The sequence below is a fragment of the Plectropomus leopardus genome, chromosome 9 (assembly GCF_008729295.1).
Source record: "Plectropomus leopardus isolate mb chromosome 9, YSFRI_Pleo_2.0, whole genome shotgun sequence".
NCBI classification, from domain to species: domain Eukaryota; kingdom Metazoa; phylum Chordata; class Actinopteri; order Perciformes; family Serranidae; genus Plectropomus; species Plectropomus leopardus.
Window position 1 is genome coordinate 28888876 of NC_056471.1, and position 21400 is coordinate 28910275.

Genomic DNA, 21400 nt, shown 5'->3' on the forward strand with positions numbered 1-21400 from the left:
TCAACCTCTCAAATGTGATAATTTGTTGTTTTTCTTTTTCATATATAACAATAAATTGAATGCTGAATCTGAAGCTTTTAGATTATTAGTCAGATGAAACAAACCGAAGACATTTCCATGGCTGCAGAGGATTTGTGAATTGAGTAATTGAGAAAATAATTGTGAATATATTTGAATATATTTAAATATATTTATATATATATACAGATGCATGCAAAGATAAAGCATAGCATTAGCATCATCATGCACAGTTCAGAATATTTAAAATTCTTCAAGAAATTCCTCACGGCACTGTTTATGTCAAAAAGTTGGTATGCAGCAAAACAGACTACATTCTTTTTCATCATTTCATGTCACTAATCTGTTTTTTTACGCGAATGTCGTTTCGTGTGAAGCTATATTTGTTTTGACCGCAGCCTTCTGTTTTCTTGTAAGTCTCAATGAACACAAAGCAGGAAAAACATCACAACTTCCTTGACCTTTCTTTGCCCACTTGAATGCTTCGCCACTCAACAGGCTGGCACCCACCCAACGCTGCACCCTCTCCCTCCGGGGCCCGACATAATGGGTGGAAAATGGAGGACGTCTTAGTCTGTGTGTGTTTTCGGGGCCCCAAACGGGGGAAGACAAAGCCTGCTTTTGTTTTAATTTGTATCCAGGGGAGGAAATGCCTCCACTTGTTTGGCTGCATTGCACTGCTACCATCTGTCTCACAAACCCAAGGTGCAAAGCGAGGATATAGTGTACTGCATCGAGGAAATAACTGGGGAAGTTTACAAAGAAGCTCAGTGACAATATGTGAGTGGTATGTGAGGAATGTCATTCGTAGTTTTGCACAAATAGTTTTGAAGAGTCCACAAGGTTTTATCAAGAGTGGCATCTTGTTTTCCCGTCAGTGGGGGCCACCTGTGTTCCTGGACGGATTAGTTTGGAGAAGGAAGGAGCGGGGATTAGATGGTGTTACTGGTGTAGCCTGTGAGTTTGAGCTACCAACCAGAAGCCAACAGTTTAAAAAAAATGATAAAATGAACAAGCGTCATTGTCTTTATTCAGCACGCACAATGAGCATAATTCTGGCTGGATGCAGCCCTCATCAGCATGTCCTAGTTTCAGCTACCCACTACTCATGGTCTGATCTCCCTCCTGTTTCTGTTCTGTTGTGAATGAACGCGAAGCAGGCATCACCTAAGTGATGTTGAAAGCGTAGATCAAACACCCGCTGCTTTTGATCTCTACGAAGAGGCAAAAGCATGAAAATCAGCTGCGAGAATAATTCAAGTCCATGTAAGGGCTTTTGTTTTTTGAATGCTTAACAAATCACATGAAAGAAAGCCTTCAGTGACAGAGTGAAGGTTTTGTTTTGAAGATCTGCTCTGTATCTTAAAATCGTCATGTATCCTCTGCTTGTGCACTTTGTGGTGATTGTGTTTGGCTGCGTCTAAAAGGAGGCCAGAAAGAAAAAGAGAAAAGAAAATCAGACCGGAAAATGTAGGGCCCAGGGAGCGGAAAAGATGGGGTCCTTTACATTCTTTCCATACAGTCAATAAGAAATATTTGAGACTGAAGCCACAATTGATGGTTTTGCATATTTCTCCCTGTGAGGCTGCTGTTTGAGTGGCGCTGTTTTATTCAGCGTGATGTCACTGTGGAAGAGGGAGAAAGAAACCTGCAGCACTGCCACCCAGTGGTGACCTTCTGACTGGATTATTAAATACTTGCTGCTGAGGAAAGAAATGTCTTTCTGTCACAGTCAAAGTCTGTCTCCCTCCATTGTCTCCTCTCCGTGGACTGACCAGTAGCCACATTTTATGCACACATTATGTATTTATGCTTTTGATGTTGTGTCCTTTCAGTCACACATTAAGTTGTAGGTTTTTGAAGTCTGTGTGAGATTTTTTGAAGCCAAAAGTAAGTTAAAATACCCAAATTGTTTTCAGATTTGGCAGTGGAGCTATAATATTTTAAGACTCCTTAATGGGAGAAGTAATGTCACCGGTTTGACAAAGTTTGTAAGATTCAAAAAGACTTGTAAAGCAGGCCCTCTCTACTCAATGAATTATCGATTCATGTGGCAGTAATATTCCTAATTATTCAACAAATCATTTTCTTGACATTGATGCCTTCAAAGTTCCTGGTTTGTCCAAAAAAAGTCAGGATATATTCACAGTTTGGGCCCTATTCCCCCCTTTAAAATATGTTTGATTATTAATTAATATTAAAATAGTGTCTGCTTACTTTTCTGTCTGTTAAATAAGTGATTAATCAACATTCACCCCTGCACAAATACTATCATTTAAGAACCTAAATGATGATTTTTTTCCCCCCTATTTAGGTATTTCCTCGCTGCCCTGTGAGTTTGCATCTATTTTTCTGCCTTCTGTTATTAAATTTGACATTTTCAATTTGCATTTGAAGTTAAGTAGAAATGTGTCATGTCATCAGTTGTCCTTGCTCTGTGGCATTTATCCAAAATGTTCTGTTATTCGATGCTGCAGTTCCTCAGTGGGCCAGTAGGTGGCGGTGTGAGTCTGAACATGGTCTCTGTTGAACCACGGCTCCTGTGCTGAGCTGTCTCACTGACCACAGACACTTTGAACATAAGGATCTGGTTAGTGAGGATATCACTGCGTGATGTAACAGGGCCTGGCAGCCCCGAGGACAGTTTTTCTCTCTGTCCGCTTTATAAAGGCCAAACCCAAATTACAAAAGAATTTATACTGACGTCAGGGGACCGAGGCTCAGTCATGTAGTTTCATAACACAGTTTGGAATCAGAGGGCGTAGTAATGTGTCACATGTTTGTTGATAATAAGATTTGCATGGTTATTTGTAACAGGTGGTGGTTTTAGTTTGCTTCTCCACCTTTTGAACGTGGTTTGCACTTTGGGAACCTCTGAATTTAGCATTTAAATTCAATGTAAAACCTGAGCAAACAGGCACTGCATTTTGATAGTGTTTTCTTTGTGTTGTACTTGTTTGCCTAATGGCTTTTAGGATGTTGTTTATTTTGTGACTCCAAGATCACGTGCGGCTGAGTTTCATACATCCTTTACAGGGTGGGATATGAAGATGTTGCTACAAAAACAATATGACCCAGCCAGCTTTCAAATAAATGCTAGATGCTGTATTAATACTCGTCAGTGTTTCATGAGAAGATGTCTCACGTCAAATATTGCATTAGTATTTTTTGCCGTTGTTGAACTGAAAAACAAGATTTTGCTGTGTAACAGACGTTGCTTTTATTGATTGTTTTCTTGGGTCAGCTTAAAGGGACAGTTCACCACAAAATCAAAAATGCATATTATTCTTCTTATCTGTTGTGCTATCTCAATCTGGATTGTTTTGGTGTGAGTTGCAGAATGTTGGAGAAACCGACTGAAGACATGTCTGCCCTCTCTTAAATATGATTCAACTAAATGACGCTCAGCTTGTGGAGCTCAAAACTAAAAAAAATCCACTGGAAAAACTCAACAGCAATGTCTCTTTCCAGAAACCATGACCCACTTACTGAAGATAATCCACAGACCTTGTCGTGATCATTATCATGTAGGAACTATCTGCACAGAAGGAAGTGTGCATCTTCTCATTGACGAGAGGTTCGTGCTCGAGACGGCGCAAGATGTAAAGATTAATGGCGTCCTCCTTGTCTTAACTGTAAAGTCAACTAACATCAGTGTTAGGCTTAATAAGTTTTTATGCGTTACATTAACGCACACTGGACTGGATTTCTTTACAATCACACTGTTAGTGAACTTATTTATTTACACTGTAGATATTTGCACTATAAAACCAACTTCTGCACATCTGTACTTCCACCTTTGCACCTTTTCTACATACATTTAGTGTTCTTTATATTCTGTTTTTTCATTTTATATTTTTAAATTTCTTCTATATTTTTATCTCTTATTCTATTTTATTCTTCCTTTATGTTATTTTTTTGCACCAAAACCACCAAGTCAAATTCCTTGTATATGTAAATGTATTTGGTAATAAAACCGAATTCTGATTCTGATTCTGAATTAGCTCAGTGTTGCTAGGTGAGCTAGCAAAAGATGCTTTCCTCCGTTTGGAGTTTCGGCTGGCAGGTGTAGTTTGGTGCAAAGAAAGGATTTCTTAAAAGAAACATTGCAGTTGAGTTTTTTTTTCTTTTCTTTTTTTTTTGGCGCTTTGAGCACCACAAGTCGAGTGCCATCTAGTTCCATTATATAGGAGAGAGGGTAAATGTCTCAAGAGCCGATATCACAGGCACTCAGCAACACACACCAAAACAATCTAGCCTGATAAATAGCACTAAAGGTAAGAGGAAAAATATGTATTTTTGATTTTGGGGTGAACTGTCCCTTTAAATCCATCTCGATGAGGCTTCTAACACTGGTGTGATTGTGGCACTTTCTCTTTAACTGACAGACATTGGGACACCAAACAGCACAAACAGTGTTGTTCAGCGTTTGTGGTCAACATTTTATAAAATTTTCAATGAGCTTATGATTTCTGCTCCCAGAAACATAACTCCGAGACAGGGTGGCCATTCTGTGTGTGTTTGTGTGTGTCTGGCGGGGGTCTTAACACAGAGTCTCTGTTGTGTCTCCACTCTGCTGTCGCCACATCTACCTCCAGTTACCACCGACAAAGACATCCCAGTCGCTGCAACCAGCACCGCAACACACACACACACACACACACACACACACACACACACACACACAGTGTGAGTGCCCCAGTGTGCACCAGTAGACAGTGGAGTAGCTGTACTGGCTGCCAGCTCCCAGAGAGGGCCACTTTGTTTCACCTCTGACTTGGATTCACGCCAAACAATCCAAGAGTCGCTCACAGGGTCACTTGATGAAGTAATTGAATGGGGAGTTTATAGTTGCAGTGTAGTTTCTTTATTTTTTCCTCCGCAATGCTTTATTGCTTTCTAATCCAATCCTCCGTCGCGCAAATCAATGTCACCGTCTTTGTAAAAAGCTTTTCTGTTGTATGAGTAGCCAGTTTGTTCACGGCAGAATGAATGATCAGTATTTTAAGCGTCTGTGCGACTACATAATCATTACTCGACTGTGTTTGAGTGCGTTTTGGGTGACAGTTTGCTCAGCAGGATTGAGTCGGAGTGTTGAAACGATTAGTTGATCAGGAAGATAGTTGACTGACTGCAAATCTGTTGGTGTTTTTAATCATCTCATGTATGTCTACAAATATGTTTTGCTTTTTGCCTTACAATTTTGAGTTTTGGCTGCTTTTTTTGTTTCATACCATTAAACATGATATATAGCAAAAGTAATCTCTACAGCAAGCAGGTAATTACAGCAATTTGAACCCTGGCAGGGTGATGTAGGACTTAAATCGGGTCTTGAATTACCCTTAAGAGGTTTATTTCGCAGTAATGACCTGCTCACTGTACATTATCACGTTTATTGCCTAGGTACTTACTAAATAAATCAATAATTTGACACAAATTATTGGATTAAAGATGATTTAATAGTTTTAAATATGATTTTACTGCTTTAGCTAAGCATGTATCAAAACTGCGTCCATGGTTAGATCACATGACCTCCTCTTCTCCTGCACAGGAGCGGGACACTTACATTGTGCAGTTAGTTTGTCTTATTTTGTTTAGCGTCCCTTCATAGTTGTTAAATCGTCTCTCTGTAATTTTGCGTCTCTTCGTGACTGTTTTGCCCCTTCACGTAGTCGTGAATCATTTTGTGTCTTGCTGTCCTTTTTAATCTCTGCAGTCACTTTAAATCTCTTTGTAGTTGCTTTGCAGCTCTTGGTGGTCATTTTATGTTTTCTTTGTGGTCATTTTGAGCTTCTTCCTGGTCTATAGGTGTTAATTTTGCAGGTGAAGACAACAGTCTGCTCAGAAGTAAAACCGTAGAATGCTGTAACTGACTAATCTGAATCGAGTATTTAACAAAGTCATGCATTAACATGATATACTTACATTACTACATGCATCTAGTGATTTTTTTGGCAACTTTTGTTTGCATTGCAACAAGACGTAGGTGCAACATTAACATATGATCTCCTGATTGAGTTGATATGGTGAAACTTTTGCAGTCGCCTAAATACATACCCAAAACATCTCACTCTACAGAGGGTTAATGCTCCACTATGTTCATCAGGTACTGACGGATTTTGTCAGTCTGCTGTTTGGTTCTGAGCAGGTCGTGTTCAGTGGTTTTATTAGAGCTTTGTTTCAATGAAACCAATTGCTGTGGCTCGAAAGAGGTTTATCAGAGTGAATCAGAGCAGTCACAGTACCAGTTGTGGGCTATAAAACAAAAAACACGAGTGCATCATAATTTTGTGCATTGTTCATATTACAGATATTGATTGTAGCAGCTTTAAAGCTCTTGCTCTGATCTCCTGCGTCTAACAACACTTCTCTTCTGTTCCTCAGGACCTGGAGATTGTCTACTCGTATCTCCACGGGATGGAGGCCTTGTCGAACCTGCGAGAGCACCAGCTGAGGTTTGCATCTGCACACGCACTCCTGGCACTTCATTAACATAACTTAGAGCTTGATATTCCAATCACATGAATTTCAAATGCAAATTAAAACACTGACAACTCCTCAGTGTCTGCTCCATATAACGGTTGTAGTCAGGGGTGGAAAATTAACACGGAGCCGGCAGCCAAACGCTGGTGAAATTCGTCTGGTTTTCTAATCCAGCAGCCACTCTGCCCTGCAACCACTCGTCAGCTGGAATTATTTTACTCTCTGAAGAGCAAATCTTCTGTTGAAAAGACAAAATGACTGAAATCCAGCTTTCACTGTGACTGGCACGTATATAAAATACATTCTCCTGATCGGTTTCAATTATGATGCAGTGCCAATACTTGTTGAATTTAGCCCTCCTTTAGATAACGGGTGATATCATCTGTTGGTTCTTGTAAAGGTTAACGGTGTAAAATGCTGGATTATTGGGGACTGTTTGTCATCTCGCTCGCCTGTGAAAGTAAAACCAACCCCAGATTCACTCTTTTTTGGCGTTTCTCCTCGCTGTATTTACATTTTTTTTCAGTGCTGTGTGTCTTGGATGCCTGCTGCTTACAGTCTGGCACCTGGTTGCTACCTTTTCACAAAACCCCGACATCACCTGAGCACTGTGGGAGTGCACACCCGGAAATGTCCCAACTGCAGAAAATAAGAAAATAGAAGCAGAGTCTCTGCAGAAAAATCCAATGCTGTTCACTTCTACTGAGTCATAAATCATGATTCAGAAGGATTTCTTCTAAATGAGCTTGTCCACTATTTTTTAGGGAAAATCCTGACATACCATACATTTGTCTATTTTCATATGTTTTTTGGGGATGCGGGATATTGGATTTTTTTTTTTGTTATATCAGATATGCTGATTTATAACAACTTATTTAGCCCATAACTGATACCGATATCGGTACATCCTCTTTTTTCCACACCTAATTTTAGTGATCTTCAAATCTCTTCTGTAGTGGAATTAACATCATATTATTCATGCTCTTATTGTGAAAGCCCACCAACAGAAGTCATTAAATTCAATGATCAAAATAAGGAAAATACTTTAATGTATGGTTGATTTTTTGTACATGTTCATTTTGTCAAAAAAAAAATAATATTGACATGAAATCAGCATTTTAAAACCAATATCGACCACTGATGACGTGCCGATATTATTGTGCTTCCCTATCTTTTGTAACATTTTTTTAAATTACAATAATCACAAGTTAAAGCCCTAATTTTAGCTCTCACTTTTTGTTCATTTTTTTTTTATTGAGATTGAAAAGACAAGTGTGTCTTGACTTAAAAAAACCTCAAATTTGACTAAAATGACTCTAATGTGAGCACGCTGTTCTGCTCTCCAAACGTACTTTTGCCTTTCCGCTCTCCCGTCACCACGTCAGCCTTCTAGTCTTTTCTGTCTGGCGCATCCTCTCCAAACACTGCATGTCAGAAGTCTGTTCCCAGCATGCCTTGTGTGCATACATGTGGATTATACTGGCGACGGAACAATGTAGCAGTACATGACCCGCGAGCTGGAACATTCCTCTGTGTGACCCCTGAGAGGCCTCCCACCCTACAGTAACCCTCTCCCTCCTCCCCTGTGTGGATCCTGAGGAATGTCCCCGTGGTCCCACAGACCGATCCACCGCTCCTGCCAACTTTTCCTTACTTAAAAAAAAGGAAAAAAAAAAATCCCAGCCAGTGATCGACATCCCACTAACTATGGGATTATGTTATAGTTCTTTTTTTTCCTCCACATTTCATCTGGGAGGAATGTGTTGTTTTTCCTCTGTAGTTCTTTTTTTTTTTTTTTAACAGCGACTTGTTTTTTAAAGCCAGGATTGTTTTTTTCGGTCGTTGTGCAATGGGGGGCTGCAGCACGACGGGCGCCCCCAGCTATTTTTGAAGCTTTTTTGTGTTTTGATCAGCTACTGTTTACTATACAGTAGTTGCCTGTCTGTAAAGTTGAGCAGGCGTCTTGGGGAAAGCCTGATGTGGACGACTTTTTCACACTTTGTGTTGAAGAAAAACGGTTTTCATTTTAAAATCTGTCATTTTAAATATGGGAGCTATTATTTACCCTTACAAAAGAACTAAGTGAGAAAAATGAGAGTGAAATCATTGACTGGTTAATGGTAGTAATTTTAGATCTTTTTTTTAGGTGCTTAATACACTAATACACTAAAACTGAGAAAAACAAAACAGCGCTTCATTGATGGGAGCACTGGGGGCACAAAGTGTGTCGGTGTCTAATTGACATTAAGTATCTCATCTGACCTGGATGAGGGGCGCTTTAGTTTTGGGAGCAGAGGCATAAACAGTCTTGTGACTCAAAGATTAATTGTTCAAATCTTAAATCAAACTGTAATGGTGTAGAGAATAAGAAACTGTTTCCACTGCTTTCATCAGTGCTGTCATCAGCAGCAAACAACAGATGTCAAGATGATTAAAACAAGAGAAAAAAATCACAGCACTGTGAAACATCACAAACAAATTCAATTCAACAAAGAGGAAACATTTTATACTGCAAAATAATAATAAAAACATATGAGCTGAAAATGCAAGATTGCCCAAAATGAAAGGGAGACTAAAAAACACGGATCTAACAAAAGCCAAGAACGTTTGCTGTTTTAAAACAAAGAGCGAGAGCTCATGCTATAACTGCATGGTACCATAAAAGATTAAAGCAGCCTCACCAGATTTTATAAGAAACTTTTAGAATAAAGGGAGCGGAAAATCTAAGACTTCTAGTTGGAACATAAGGAAAGATGTAAGGTCTATATTTGCCCATAAAATAGTAAATTATACCAGGATATAACCAGCATAACTGCAGTTTAGTAGAAAGTAGAAACATATATCCAAAAGTCAAGTAATAAATGTCATATTTTGGTGTTGCAATAAAAGATCAAAGGCTTCAACAACAAACTTAAATAATCACCATGAGGAATTCATTGTCGAAGAAGCAGAACAACAGACTTCCCCAAACTGAGGCTGCAATAGACCAAAAACACAAAGCAGCCACAGGACCGTCATGCTGTCTGTTCGAGGGATATTTCACCTCCAAATGACCGTTTGTGTGCCACTTCTATATATATAAACTCTGTTTTTCTGACATGCCTCTACAGTGAACGAAGAATCCTAAAACTTTGAAACGTCGGGGTGAATTGAAGTCATATGGGTCCATGTTTAATAGAAAAATTATTATAAAAAATCTAAAAAAATCTATCAAAACATCTGTTTTACAAACTGTAACGCGGTGTGTGCAGTATAATCCAGGTCTCGTTCATCCAGTCGTTCGCTCAGCGCTCTCATCAAAGCCAGACTCCATTGACAAAAACAGTCATTGTTCTTCGGTGATCATGGGAGTTGTTGGTTTACCCCTGCCTTGAGCTGTAGTTTGTTTATGTTATTGTGTGATTTTGAGTATCTAACCCTTAAAAACACCAAAGTCAGACAGTAATATAAAAAACTAACTGATGGAGGCAGTTTCAGACCAGCAGCCACTGTGTTCAGCGAGGTAAAGTGACTGAAAAGTGTCAGACTCTGTCTGGGCTGTCTGTTTAATAAGTGCTGATACGGCCGGCTAAATGAGACTTGGATTATGCTGGATGAGTTGTGTGAGAGTTTGTAAACAGAAGTTTTGGTATAGTTTTGTTTTTGTTGACCACATTGTTGTTCACATTTTTTTTTCACTAATTCATTGTGACAAAGGGTGATAACACAAATGGTCATTTGAGGGGTGAAGTATTCCTTTAATGTTAAGTTTCTATTCTCTCCATCAACTTCAATCGAATATCCTTGAATATCCATAAAATGCTCCCATTTTTAATATTTATCAGCAACTCGGTCACTGCCTGTCACTGATGGCTGAAAGAATCATTCTGGAAAATGTAGGAACACAAAAACAAATGAGTATCCAGGTTTTAAATTTTGCTTTTGCGGCATTTTTTTTTTTTTTTTTACAAAAGATCCCTCTCACCCTCTGCATACGTTTCTCCAGCTACTACCATCCCCCTGACCATGAAAAACACTTAAAAAAAACCTCCTTCATTCCCACTGCCATGAACATCTTAAATAAATAACAATGATCCACACATCTACATTAACACTATGCCACTGTGCACATAGAAATATGTTGTAAATGTTTGTTCTGTCTAAATTATTCCGTATTTACTGTTTTTAGGAACACATGCTGTATGTTTATTGTCTGAGTTTGTTTTGCACCGTATATTGATCTTGAGCTACATCTCGACTTTCTGTCACGACAGACAATAAAGTTTGCTGAATCCGAATTTGAGGAAACTCCCTTATTAGAGCCAAGTCTTGATCTTTTCCTGATCTCTCTGTTTCGTAACATTTCTAACCGACCAACCAAAGTTAATATTTCCTCCTATTGTTTTCTGACTGCCTGTTTTCTCGCCTCCCTCTCCTCTCTGTCCCTGCAGGATAATGTGCGAGACGGTGCGCTATGAGAGACACGAAGCCAATGAAGTGCTATACTAGTAAGTGCCACAATACCTGGATGGGTGTGGATGCCTGAGTGTGTAAATGGATATTGATGATATTTGTTCAGATACTTTCATCTCTACCAGCACATGAACACATGAAAAACAACAGAGGCAGCCAGTGTAACAATATTTCAATTGTGTGTGATCAAAGCCACACTTTGGCGCAGGCCGTTACTCACAGTTATTGATGAGCTGAGGCATGCCGGGTCCACACAACAGAGCGACCCGGGTGACTTAAATGAAAACAAATGTCCGTAAAGCACAGAGGCAGTCAGTTGATGCCCTTATGAAGGTGTGTGTGTGTATCAGTGTTACACCAAACCACTTTACTGCAATACTGAAAAAAATAACCTAGAAGGGATTTCCAGTCTAATTTCAGCTTGAACAGTGTGAACCCAGAAAGAAAAATTGTAGCTGTAACAGCTCCTAAATGCATCTCCTTCACTGCGAGCCAGTCACCGGTGGTAATGCTGATACGCCTCCTCCTTTCAGCTGGGGGGTTAATATGATTGGAAAGCTGTATTGACAGCTTCCTGACAGCTTCTAAACGTGTTTGGACCCTTTTTTAAAAGGCTGCCACAACTGTAGTGAGCAGAGAGCACGCACAGTGTTTGACTGCTGTCACATGTTGACGTCCTCCGAACACCCATGGTGAGAATTAAGACAGTTAATTAACGTTATCAGCCTCTCAGGGGGCTACAGAGGGCGCATTGTCCCGTCTATGCCTCCTGATCCCCTGTTTGGTTTTCTCTCTGTGTGTGTGTGTGTGTGTGTGTGTGTGCGTGTGTGTGTGTGTGGGTCTATATGTATGTGTGTGTGTGTTGGGGGGTGATGGCGAAGAGTCAACACCTCATTAGAAGCCCATCGGTGGCGTGGGAGCTGATTAAACAATAGGAATGCAGATTAAGCTGTGGACGCATAATAGACTCCAGTTTCAGCAAGATTCCCTCGGGTCCCGCACACCAGTCATTACACACACACACACACACACACACACACACACACACACACACACACTCTCTAGCCTATAGCCCATAGCCCAGAAGCTCACTTTGCATTTCTAGTAGTATAGTTAATGAAGGGCATTTTTGGTTTTCCTCATCAAATCCTTGTCAAAAAAACTGAAATATTCAAATGAAAACACTGAGGTGGGCAAACTTTTTTTTTTTTTTTTTTTTTTACAAATAAACAGTGTTTTCAGATAGAGACGACTTAGTGTGGACTTAGACTAATACCCATTCAGACCAACACAGTGGCACGGGTCAAAGCTGCATCAGCTGACTCTCGTCACAGCCCAGACTGGGGTTAAACGCTGGTGGACTTTGGCATGAATGTTTTTCCTCGATACAGAATGCCACAGAGAAAACTGATAGGGGTGGAATGAAATGCAATAATATTGAGGAGCAGACTTCATTTCATCTTGTCAAAATGAGAGCGATAGAGCAAGAGAGAAATAGAGAGCGCACAAATGAGTGAGACGGGCATTAAAAATAACAGCATTTTATTAAAATAGCACCTTCATACGTGGAATGCAGCTCAAAATGTTTAAGAATACAGAGTATTTATAAGAATCAGAATGTGAAATAAAACATACAAAAACATTACAATAGTCAGAGATGCAATATCAATAAAATTCGCCGTTTTTACACAGATCACGCTATGGCGCCACTACAAAGTCCCTTCGTTACGCTGCCTTTGCATGTTTACACAGGACCAAACAACAGCGACATTATGCTGCTCCAGTGTGTGATTATAGACAGAATGTTGGATTTGCAGAATCGAAAAAGGCATGACACATAATGTGACAGCCTTGACTTCTAATGTGACAGATATCATACGCATCAATGGCACTTTACAAAATGAACAATGGCATAATATGTAAATAACAGTCATTTACCACCCGTTTTATATGGCGGCAGTCCTTGTCCTCTGTTCTGAGGATACAGTGCTTGTGGATGTCATTGTTTTCCCAATTTTGAGGATTGGCAGTTTTCTTTTTTTTTCTTTTCTTTGTTTAGATTTAGCTGCTAACTGCTGCTAGCTGCTTTAAAATCTTCCGGCTGTGGGTCACACACATTACAAGTTGTCAAAAAAATCACACCCGTGCTGTCAGTGGTCCCGTCCTGCCAGCTTGGGCGCTGTTACAATCTGCAGTGGTACCTTACTGGTACTGTATTTGGTAGGCTTGTCATGATAATTACGTTATTGATTTATTGTGCAATAAATGAACATGACCTCGATCTTTTTTCTGACATTGATATTGTGCGTTGTGTTCATGTGCATGTTTGTTTACATGAGAATGTCACCAACATTTTAGCCAACACGATGCCAGAGTATACAGCAGCATTTTCCCAACTATTACAAGACTCTGGCAAAGCAATTCTCCCTTTTCTATTTCTCTAAAATCCCACCTACGTGTGCTAGTCAAAGGAAAAAAAAAAACACTTCAAAGAAGACAAAGTGTAGCTTACCGGTAGCCTGCAGCTGCACTTTTGGAGGGGAAGACGTACAGTCCTGATAGGCATTAGCTTGCCACCCCTTGACAATGAGCACAAAAGCCTGTCGTTTGTAATTTTTATCTTCCAACAACTTCATCCTCCACTCCTCGGCCATTTATTGCACTTTGAAAGGGTCTATTTGCTTTATTTTGCTATTTGCTATTTCTGGGTCAATATATCATCCAGCAAAAGAAGTTATTGTGACAGGCCTAAGTGTTGTCATGTGAATTTTAACAATTTTCTGTTTTTATCAGTGATGTGTGTTTATGTGTACTGCAGACCGGAGCCTCTGCTAACACTGTCAACCACAGATCAACACGATAGCGGTGTAGCTTACATGCAAACTGAACAGTTTGACTCATATCACGTGTGCTTCTTATATATTTAAGAAATAGGGGAAGAGGAAAGCAAAACTGCCTGTACTTTGCTAAGTTTGCCTCCAGGCTGAAGCATCAGAACACAGCAGGTTATTATCTTTTTCTTAACTGGTTCATTTAATTTGCACAAGTGTCTATAGATTCTAGTTGTGTCTTCGCACAACTGTTTGTACATCTGTTTGCGTGCATGCATGTGTGAACCTATAAAAAGTGTGTCATAGCTCTTCCTGATAAGAGCCGGGTGTTAAACAGCAGCAGATCAGATTGACTTTCCTCCCGTGCAAGATCTTAATCAAGCGTCTCTTGTGAAAATACGAGCTCCAAAAGCCCGTCTTCATTTCCTCGTCTATTTATAACAACAACCGCAATCTGATGGGGAATGAGGGCTCTAAAAGTCAATGAGGGGGATTTAATAGTGACAGTATCTCTATTAGGTTGTAAAAATTGTATTGCCTGTATGTTGAGTCATATTTCAGATGGTTGTAAAGGTCATTTCCTAAAAATAAAACCCTACCTTATAGCAGGTTTCAGTTCAAGTATTCAAAATGGAAACTTAAACTTAACATTTTAATGTACATCTGCATTTGCAGGGAGTATTTCTTACCACAGTGCATCTACAGTGACTGACCTGTGTATGTGTTGAAATGACTTGTGGGATAAACTAAATCCTGGAAGTGAAGGGAGGGCAACCAAATGAGTGTGGGAGGATATTACTGTGGGTGTGATAATATATCACCATTACTGTAAAATGCTTCTAGTACATTTTCTGGAAATCCTTTTGAAATGATAAAATAATCAGATAAAGGGATATTTTTATAACAAATACCTCATACCAATCCTTGACAAACTAATGTTGGGACCTCTCTCGGTGCTTACTGATTATTGTAAAATAAGAATGATGATCAAACTAGACTTGGGATGCAAATAATAATTATTATCCTTACTATTTTCTTGATTTACCATTAAATCTCTTGGTCTATAAAATGTCCATCATGTTTTTTTTAACCAAAAAGTATGCCTCAAAATCACATTTTTGTCCAACCAAACTCAAATATATTTAGTTTACTTTCACATAAAACACACAAAAAAACCCCATTAAATCTGTACTACGGCAGTGATATACCGTGGTATGAAAGTTGACGGTTATCATGCCATGTACGTTTGCTCATCTACGATTTTGGTTACAAGTTTCAATTATTCTTATAAAATATCTGTTTAACTGAAAAAACTTTTCTGTTTTAATTTCAAGGGTCATTGTAACTGATAGTAATAATTGTATAATAATAATTTTCTGAGATGGTTATTGCACCATGAAAATCTCATATCTTTGAAACTCTAATTTGTACAGTTAAGAAGCTTTAGTTCTTTATTTTTGTGCATTTGATAAAGTAAGACAAAAGAGAAAAAAATACAATAAAATAAGAGAAATTGCACAGATGGAATTGATAAAATCCCTGAGAACTTTTAAAATAAAGCCATTTAAGATCATTAAAATTAAAGACAGATGTATCTGCTTATCAGCAGTTTACAGACATATTTTTTAAATATCTAAAACATAAAAATAAATTTTAAAAAATGATTTCCAAACAAGTTGTACTAAAGATAAGCAGAAACCATGGACTTAAACAATAAATCAATTTTCTGAATATTATCCAATCAATTACATGTCAACTACCTCATTGGTTCGTCACTTGTTTAAGCTGAGATACTTTAACCCTTGAATCGATAAGCACAGATAATAAGCTTCTATCTCAGCTGTTACGCAGCTTTGACGACATGTAAAGAAACATGTTTTTTTCTTGCTGAGATTTACATATTGCTCTTTCTTCATATAAATTGGAGCAAAATGTCACTGTTTGGCAGCTGTAATTCCTCTGGATATTCCCTTGATTTAAGAGATGACAGCTTCCAGAAGAACACTTTACACAGAACTAAATCCTGGCTACATATTTCTGATTTTTTTTCTCTTTCCAAAAACACCCGTAATGTTGTACAGAACCGCTCAGACTCATAGAAATGACCCAGTTAATGACCCGCGCACTCGCAGCCTCGCTCTGACTCTCCTCGACAGTTGGCAGTCGTGGAGCAGTGATAGGAGGATAAGGGTAATAGTTGTAAAAGTACTCATTTTTTCCTGCCTGGGGCTCCAGATTGCTGGAGTGCTAACACTACATGCATGCGCACACACACACACACACTCACACACACACTTACTCAGTCACACTCAGTATCTCATGAAAACATCGCATGCTGTGAGAGCATCCAGAGATTATAGCTCTAAAGCCCTCCTGAGATGCAGGCTGACCTGGCACATTTTACAGAAGCTGCTGAAGAGGGTTAGTACCTTCTCGTCGGCCTTTTAACCCCTTTAACCATGTCAGCTCTTTCAATGCAACCCTTGACCTTTGACCCCTCACTGGTCTGTGTGGTCCAACTGAAAAAACCAAGCTCATTTGCAATGTGATTGTGTTTTGCTGTCTCCTGTTTGGAGTGTAGTTTAAGCTCTTTTGAGAGTTTTTATTATTATTTTTTGTGAACTTCATTCTATGGGGGATTGGAGTCAAATAGTGTAAGTAGAACATATAATTAGAGCTGAGAATGCATTTAATTAGTAGGGACTGGAAAACTCATGTATTCATTCATCCTACCGCCCGTCCTATGTGTGAACAAGACTTTGTGTATATACATATGTGCGTGTGTGTGTGTGTGTGTGTGTGTGTGTGTGTGTGTGTGTGTGTGTGTTGTTTTTTTGTTTTTTTTTTTTTTTTTACTATTTAGAATTTAAACTTGTTTTCCATTTTTGGCCAATTTACATTACTGTTCTATTATGTTAGGGTTTTTTGTAAGTACTTGAGCACTCTATAAAAACTGAATGTTAGTCCTCATATATGGAAGTTATTAAAAATGCCCATCCTATTATTAGTCAGTCAGGAAAAGAAAATTAATTGGCAACCGTTTTTCTCCTCTCTGACAGACTGAATATTTTTAACTTTTGATGGTCTGACAAAACTAGAAAAGGTCACCTTGGACTCTGAAGTTTTTTTTTTTGTTTGTTTTTTTTTTTACCCTTTTTTGACCAATATTTACAAATCCTTGTTTAAAAAATAACCGTCAAGTTAACTGATAAATCTGCACAATATGAAAAAAAAATCATACTGCAATTATTTTAAAAGATATTGTGATATTAGTTTGCATTTAGTTTTCACTGTAAAAAAAAAAAAGAAAAAAATATATTTTTTGCTGGGGTCTGTACTAAACAAGCATTCTCCCTTACATCTGGATTATGATTTTTCAAGTCAAGGCATAAGATCATCTTTAAATTATTCATAATAATATGTTATGACCTATCAAGCAAAATCATTAAGTTGCAGCTGTACATTTAATACAGTTTTTGGTTTCTTTTATTTTCTTTTTGCTATGAGAAATTTAAAGCCAAGTCTGCCTGTCTTAAAGGTTTGACAATTCTTCTGCTTATCATGTATTTCAGTTTGTTTCTTGTGAGTAACTTGATTAACAATAGAATAATGTCATCTAATTTTCACTGTTACAGAAACAACAACCAAGGGTTAATTTCTCTTTCCTTTTTTATGCATGTGAGATTTAGCTCCTACACATGTCACCCTGTGTGACCGTCATGCTGAAATCCCATTTTACTCCTACAGAGCTGCAGTATATGTTTTGATTGGAATTATTAAAAGAGGAAGAAGAAGAATTTGTCTCTTGTCGGTGCACTACATCAGTCCAAGTCAAACAAGCTGTTGCCTGGAGAGAAAAACAAAAACACATCAAACATCCATCAGTGAAACAATTAGATGCGGCAATCCATAAACCAGCTGTTCTTTGACTAAACTTGATGTTATTCCCCTGTTTGCTGTTATATTTATTAAGAAACAAAAAAAAAAGATGATGACAATACTAAAGAAGAGCAGTTAGCACACAGTGATATTTTAACCCCTGGCCGAGGTTCAGAGCGACGCTCCCGTGCAGCTGTCGGAAAGTTGTCCCCCACGTGCAGCTCCCGGCACACTGTGAAGCTGCTGGCCTTCAGAAATAATGTCACGGGAGGGCAGATGAGGAAACTCAGAGGAAGATGTAACTGAAAAACTCATCACATCTCAGTAACCAGTCGGATTATAGAATAACAGTACATTCAGTGCTGACATGGCATCATTACTCATCTACCACGCATCTGCAATAGAGGCACCATAAATTAGTCAAAATGCCAAAAAAATGGCAGAAATGCAATCTAGCGCATCTGAAGTGACGTGGTCTGGAACAGCAGAATTTGAGTTTTTTAATACGGAGCGTCAGACTAGGGCAGCAACTAACTTGTCGATCATCTGTCAATTATTTTCTCAATATTCGTTTACTTGTTTGGTCTGTAAAATGTCAAAAAATGGTGAAAAAATGTTGATCAGTGTTTCCCAAACCAATTATAACACTCTCAATTGTCTTATTTTTTCCATAACCCAAAAATATACACTTCACTGTTAAAGGAAAAAATCACATTTAAGAAACTGCAATCAGAGAATTTTTACTTTTTCTTCCTAAAAAAATACTTCAGATTTGTTGGTAATCAATTTAATAATTGACCTTTTAATTGATTCATTGATATTTGCTACAGCTCTATTCTAGAACTTGTTACTTAAGATCCTGTCGTAAGTCAGTGCATCCTTATACAATGGTTCATAGGAAACCTTATGACAATGCTCAAGTAATGGTTTGCATCTAAAGAATTAGCGCCCCGTGAATGGCGTTGTCACATCATATATGTGACTTAAAGTTGCATACTTAATGTAAAAAAATCATGCTGACAAGGTGTCTCAAAGGCTCAGACACACTAAACTGACATCAAAGAACTAATGGTGATGAAGGCCGACTATATGACTGTAACAGAGTATAGCAGCAAATTTCTACGGTGAAAAATCACCAATAAAAGCTTCAAAACACAATTGGACATGTTCCAGCAAGAGTATGATCCGTAAAGAAAACAGAATGCGTTTTTTACTCTTAAATACTGTATGTTTACCTCATTATTTGAAACTTTTACCCATGTGACATTAATATCTGACATTGTAACATTATCTTAATATGGCAGTAAATAAGGAAAAGCACAGTGTTTCTCTATTGAAATAAACTCAAAGATTGGGAGAGGAAGACACAGTATGTTGGTGTTGAGCAAAATCCCCAAACATGCTGTTTCCAAATCTTCTATTGTATTCAAACTGTGTGAATCCTTAACATCAACCAGTAACCTCTTTGTCCTCTCACAGCCCCTCTCCTGAGCTTTTTTAAGCCTTAGATTTTGAAAAACAAAAACAAAGGACAATTGGACGTTTGCAAAAGTGGTATGAATGTTTTATTTCATAATGTCACAACACCATTGTGGCGTCGAGAGTCTCTTGAGAGTTTCATGGTGAAAACATTACAACAATAACAAGTTAAAATGGTCATACTTTTATGACACGCCTCCTTTGTTTTGTAATGTTCGAGCAATGTCATCAGTCCAAAGACTCTGAACTCAAATACTTGCAAATACATGGGAAAAAACACAATGAGCAGCTTGGTTTAAAAAAAAACAAACCATAATATTACTTCCAGAAATTGCAAGAAAATAGTTGATTTGAAAAAAATATTTTTAAAAGAAGGGAAAAAACTGGTTAAAATGGTTTTAACTATTACTATATTTATATTTACCATAATTACACATTTTAAATTGTGTTACAGAAAATAATGATTTTTAAACCTTTTTTCTGGTAAATTTCCCTTTTTTTGTTGCTAATTTTCAACATTCTAACTTTTTTTCAAGTTATTTCTTCTAAAGTTGCTCTTTGCCTCCCTTTATTTAAAAAGGCAATTTATCAGGTCTGAAGGGGTTAAAGGGAAGTAAATCTAAAAGTAAAACATTCTAAGTGAACGTCTAAGTCTACCAAACAAGTTTCTGACAGCCAAGCGTGACTCAGTTTCACACTTAAAAAAAGGGGCCATTCATTCTTAAATAAAACTCTTGATTTTGCAAAAGTTGGATCCTTATTTCACGAAAACTCTTGATGCTATAGTCACTCGTCCCGCGTCATTTTACCTCCTTCCACCGCCTCCGTGGCTCTCATATAACCCGATTCCCCCGCTGCTAAAGGCTTCCCGAGGGCGTTTTGGTGGATGATGTTTAGCGTTTGACGATCGCTTTCAGTACGCGTGACCCAGTTCAGTCAAGCTGTCGTGGCGCATAAGAGTCTCCTATCTCCTACTTTTTGGTATCTTCTCTTCCTCCTCCTCCTCCTCCTCAGCCATTCGAGGTGCTCCCCTCGCTCCGTGCATCTGCGTGCCAGCAATTAATAATTGAGCATTTCATTCGTGTCATCTCCGAACACGAGGAAGAAGCATAAAAAGATGGAAGGAGTCTGGAGGGAGGCGGGTGGAGATGAGCAGAGGGAAAAGGAGAGTGGATGCCGTTGGAGGATTTTGCAGTGTGTCAGTAGGGTGTGCTGTCTACAGTCTCATTAGTTCTGCAAGGAAAGTGTGGAGAGGAGGAGTAGACTTTGTTCTCAGTGATTAGAAAAAAAACTCAGTCAGCACAGTGAGGCTTGGTGTGAATATTTGTGTGTGTGTGGGCGGGTTTATAATAAGTGCACTCATCCTTTACCTTTCTGTAAGCACAAACCAGTGCGACCATGCTGACTGGGTGTTGATTTTAGCTTTTCTTTCCCCCCTCTGGTTTCAATTTGAAAAGTCTCTCAGACCAGGTGAAAATGTTTGGCGATAATCACGCAAGCTGCTGCCTTATTACCACCCGAGCACCTCCGAGTACAAGGTCTGATTTCAGCGTGATGAGCAGACGTTCTGTTTCTGTGATGAGGCGACTATTTCAAGAGCAAACTGGTAAACACACAGATGGGAGGCTTCACAGAGACAAACAACCATTTGAATTTCTGGTCAAATTGATGCAAAGATAATTACAGGTTTTCGCACCCTCGAGTGAAGCTTAACGGTAACACCTGAACTGATGCAGACTGATCAGAATGCAGCAAAAATGGTTCTCTCACCTCTTTTTTTAAAAAAAACTTTCAAAAACAATCTTTACTGTTTTTAAAAAAGTTTGTTTCTGTAATTTATTTGTTTCATTGCATGAGAAATTTGATGAGGAACTCAACTGGGGCTGATTGGTCAGTGTTGGTTTGTCAGTGAGCATCTGTCACCCTAATTTTTGCTGCGTGTCCCACACCGTTGGCCCTTGTCGGCCCTTGTTGGCCCTTGTCGTCTTTTATTTGGCTGATTTGTTGAATTGGCTTCGGAAAGGGTGGAGCCCATCTGTGAGAGAAATCACGGCCCCCAGGACTGCCACTCTGCCTTGATTCCAATGTTTTTTTCCAGCGGCCACTCGCAGTATTGCAGCAAAAAATCCCCCGCAGCCAAAAAAGCTCCAAAGACCACCATCGTGTCCACCACCATGTCTGTAAAACTGTTGACAGGACGCCGCAGACTCCAAACAAGTTAAATTAACTGACTCTTTCTGTGAGGGATTTTTGATTCT

At 38.7% G+C, this 21400-nt stretch overlaps 1 protein-coding gene across 8 annotated transcripts in view; it reads left to right on the top strand.

The window, feature by feature from the left end:
• The window catches only part of rapgef2b (Rap guanine nucleotide exchange factor 2b), a 148222-nt gene that overhangs the window by 31094 nt on the left and 95728 nt on the right, over window positions 1-21400 (top strand). For all 8 annotated transcript variants that reach the window (XM_042493533.1, XM_042493539.1, XM_042493535.1 and 5 more), the window contains exons 2-3: window positions 6403-6473; window positions 10932-10988. In XM_042493533.1, coding sequence (XP_042349467.1) covers window positions 6403-6473; window positions 10932-10988 — 128 coding nt within the window. The remainder of the gene's footprint in view (window positions 1-6402; window positions 6474-10931; window positions 10989-21400) is intronic.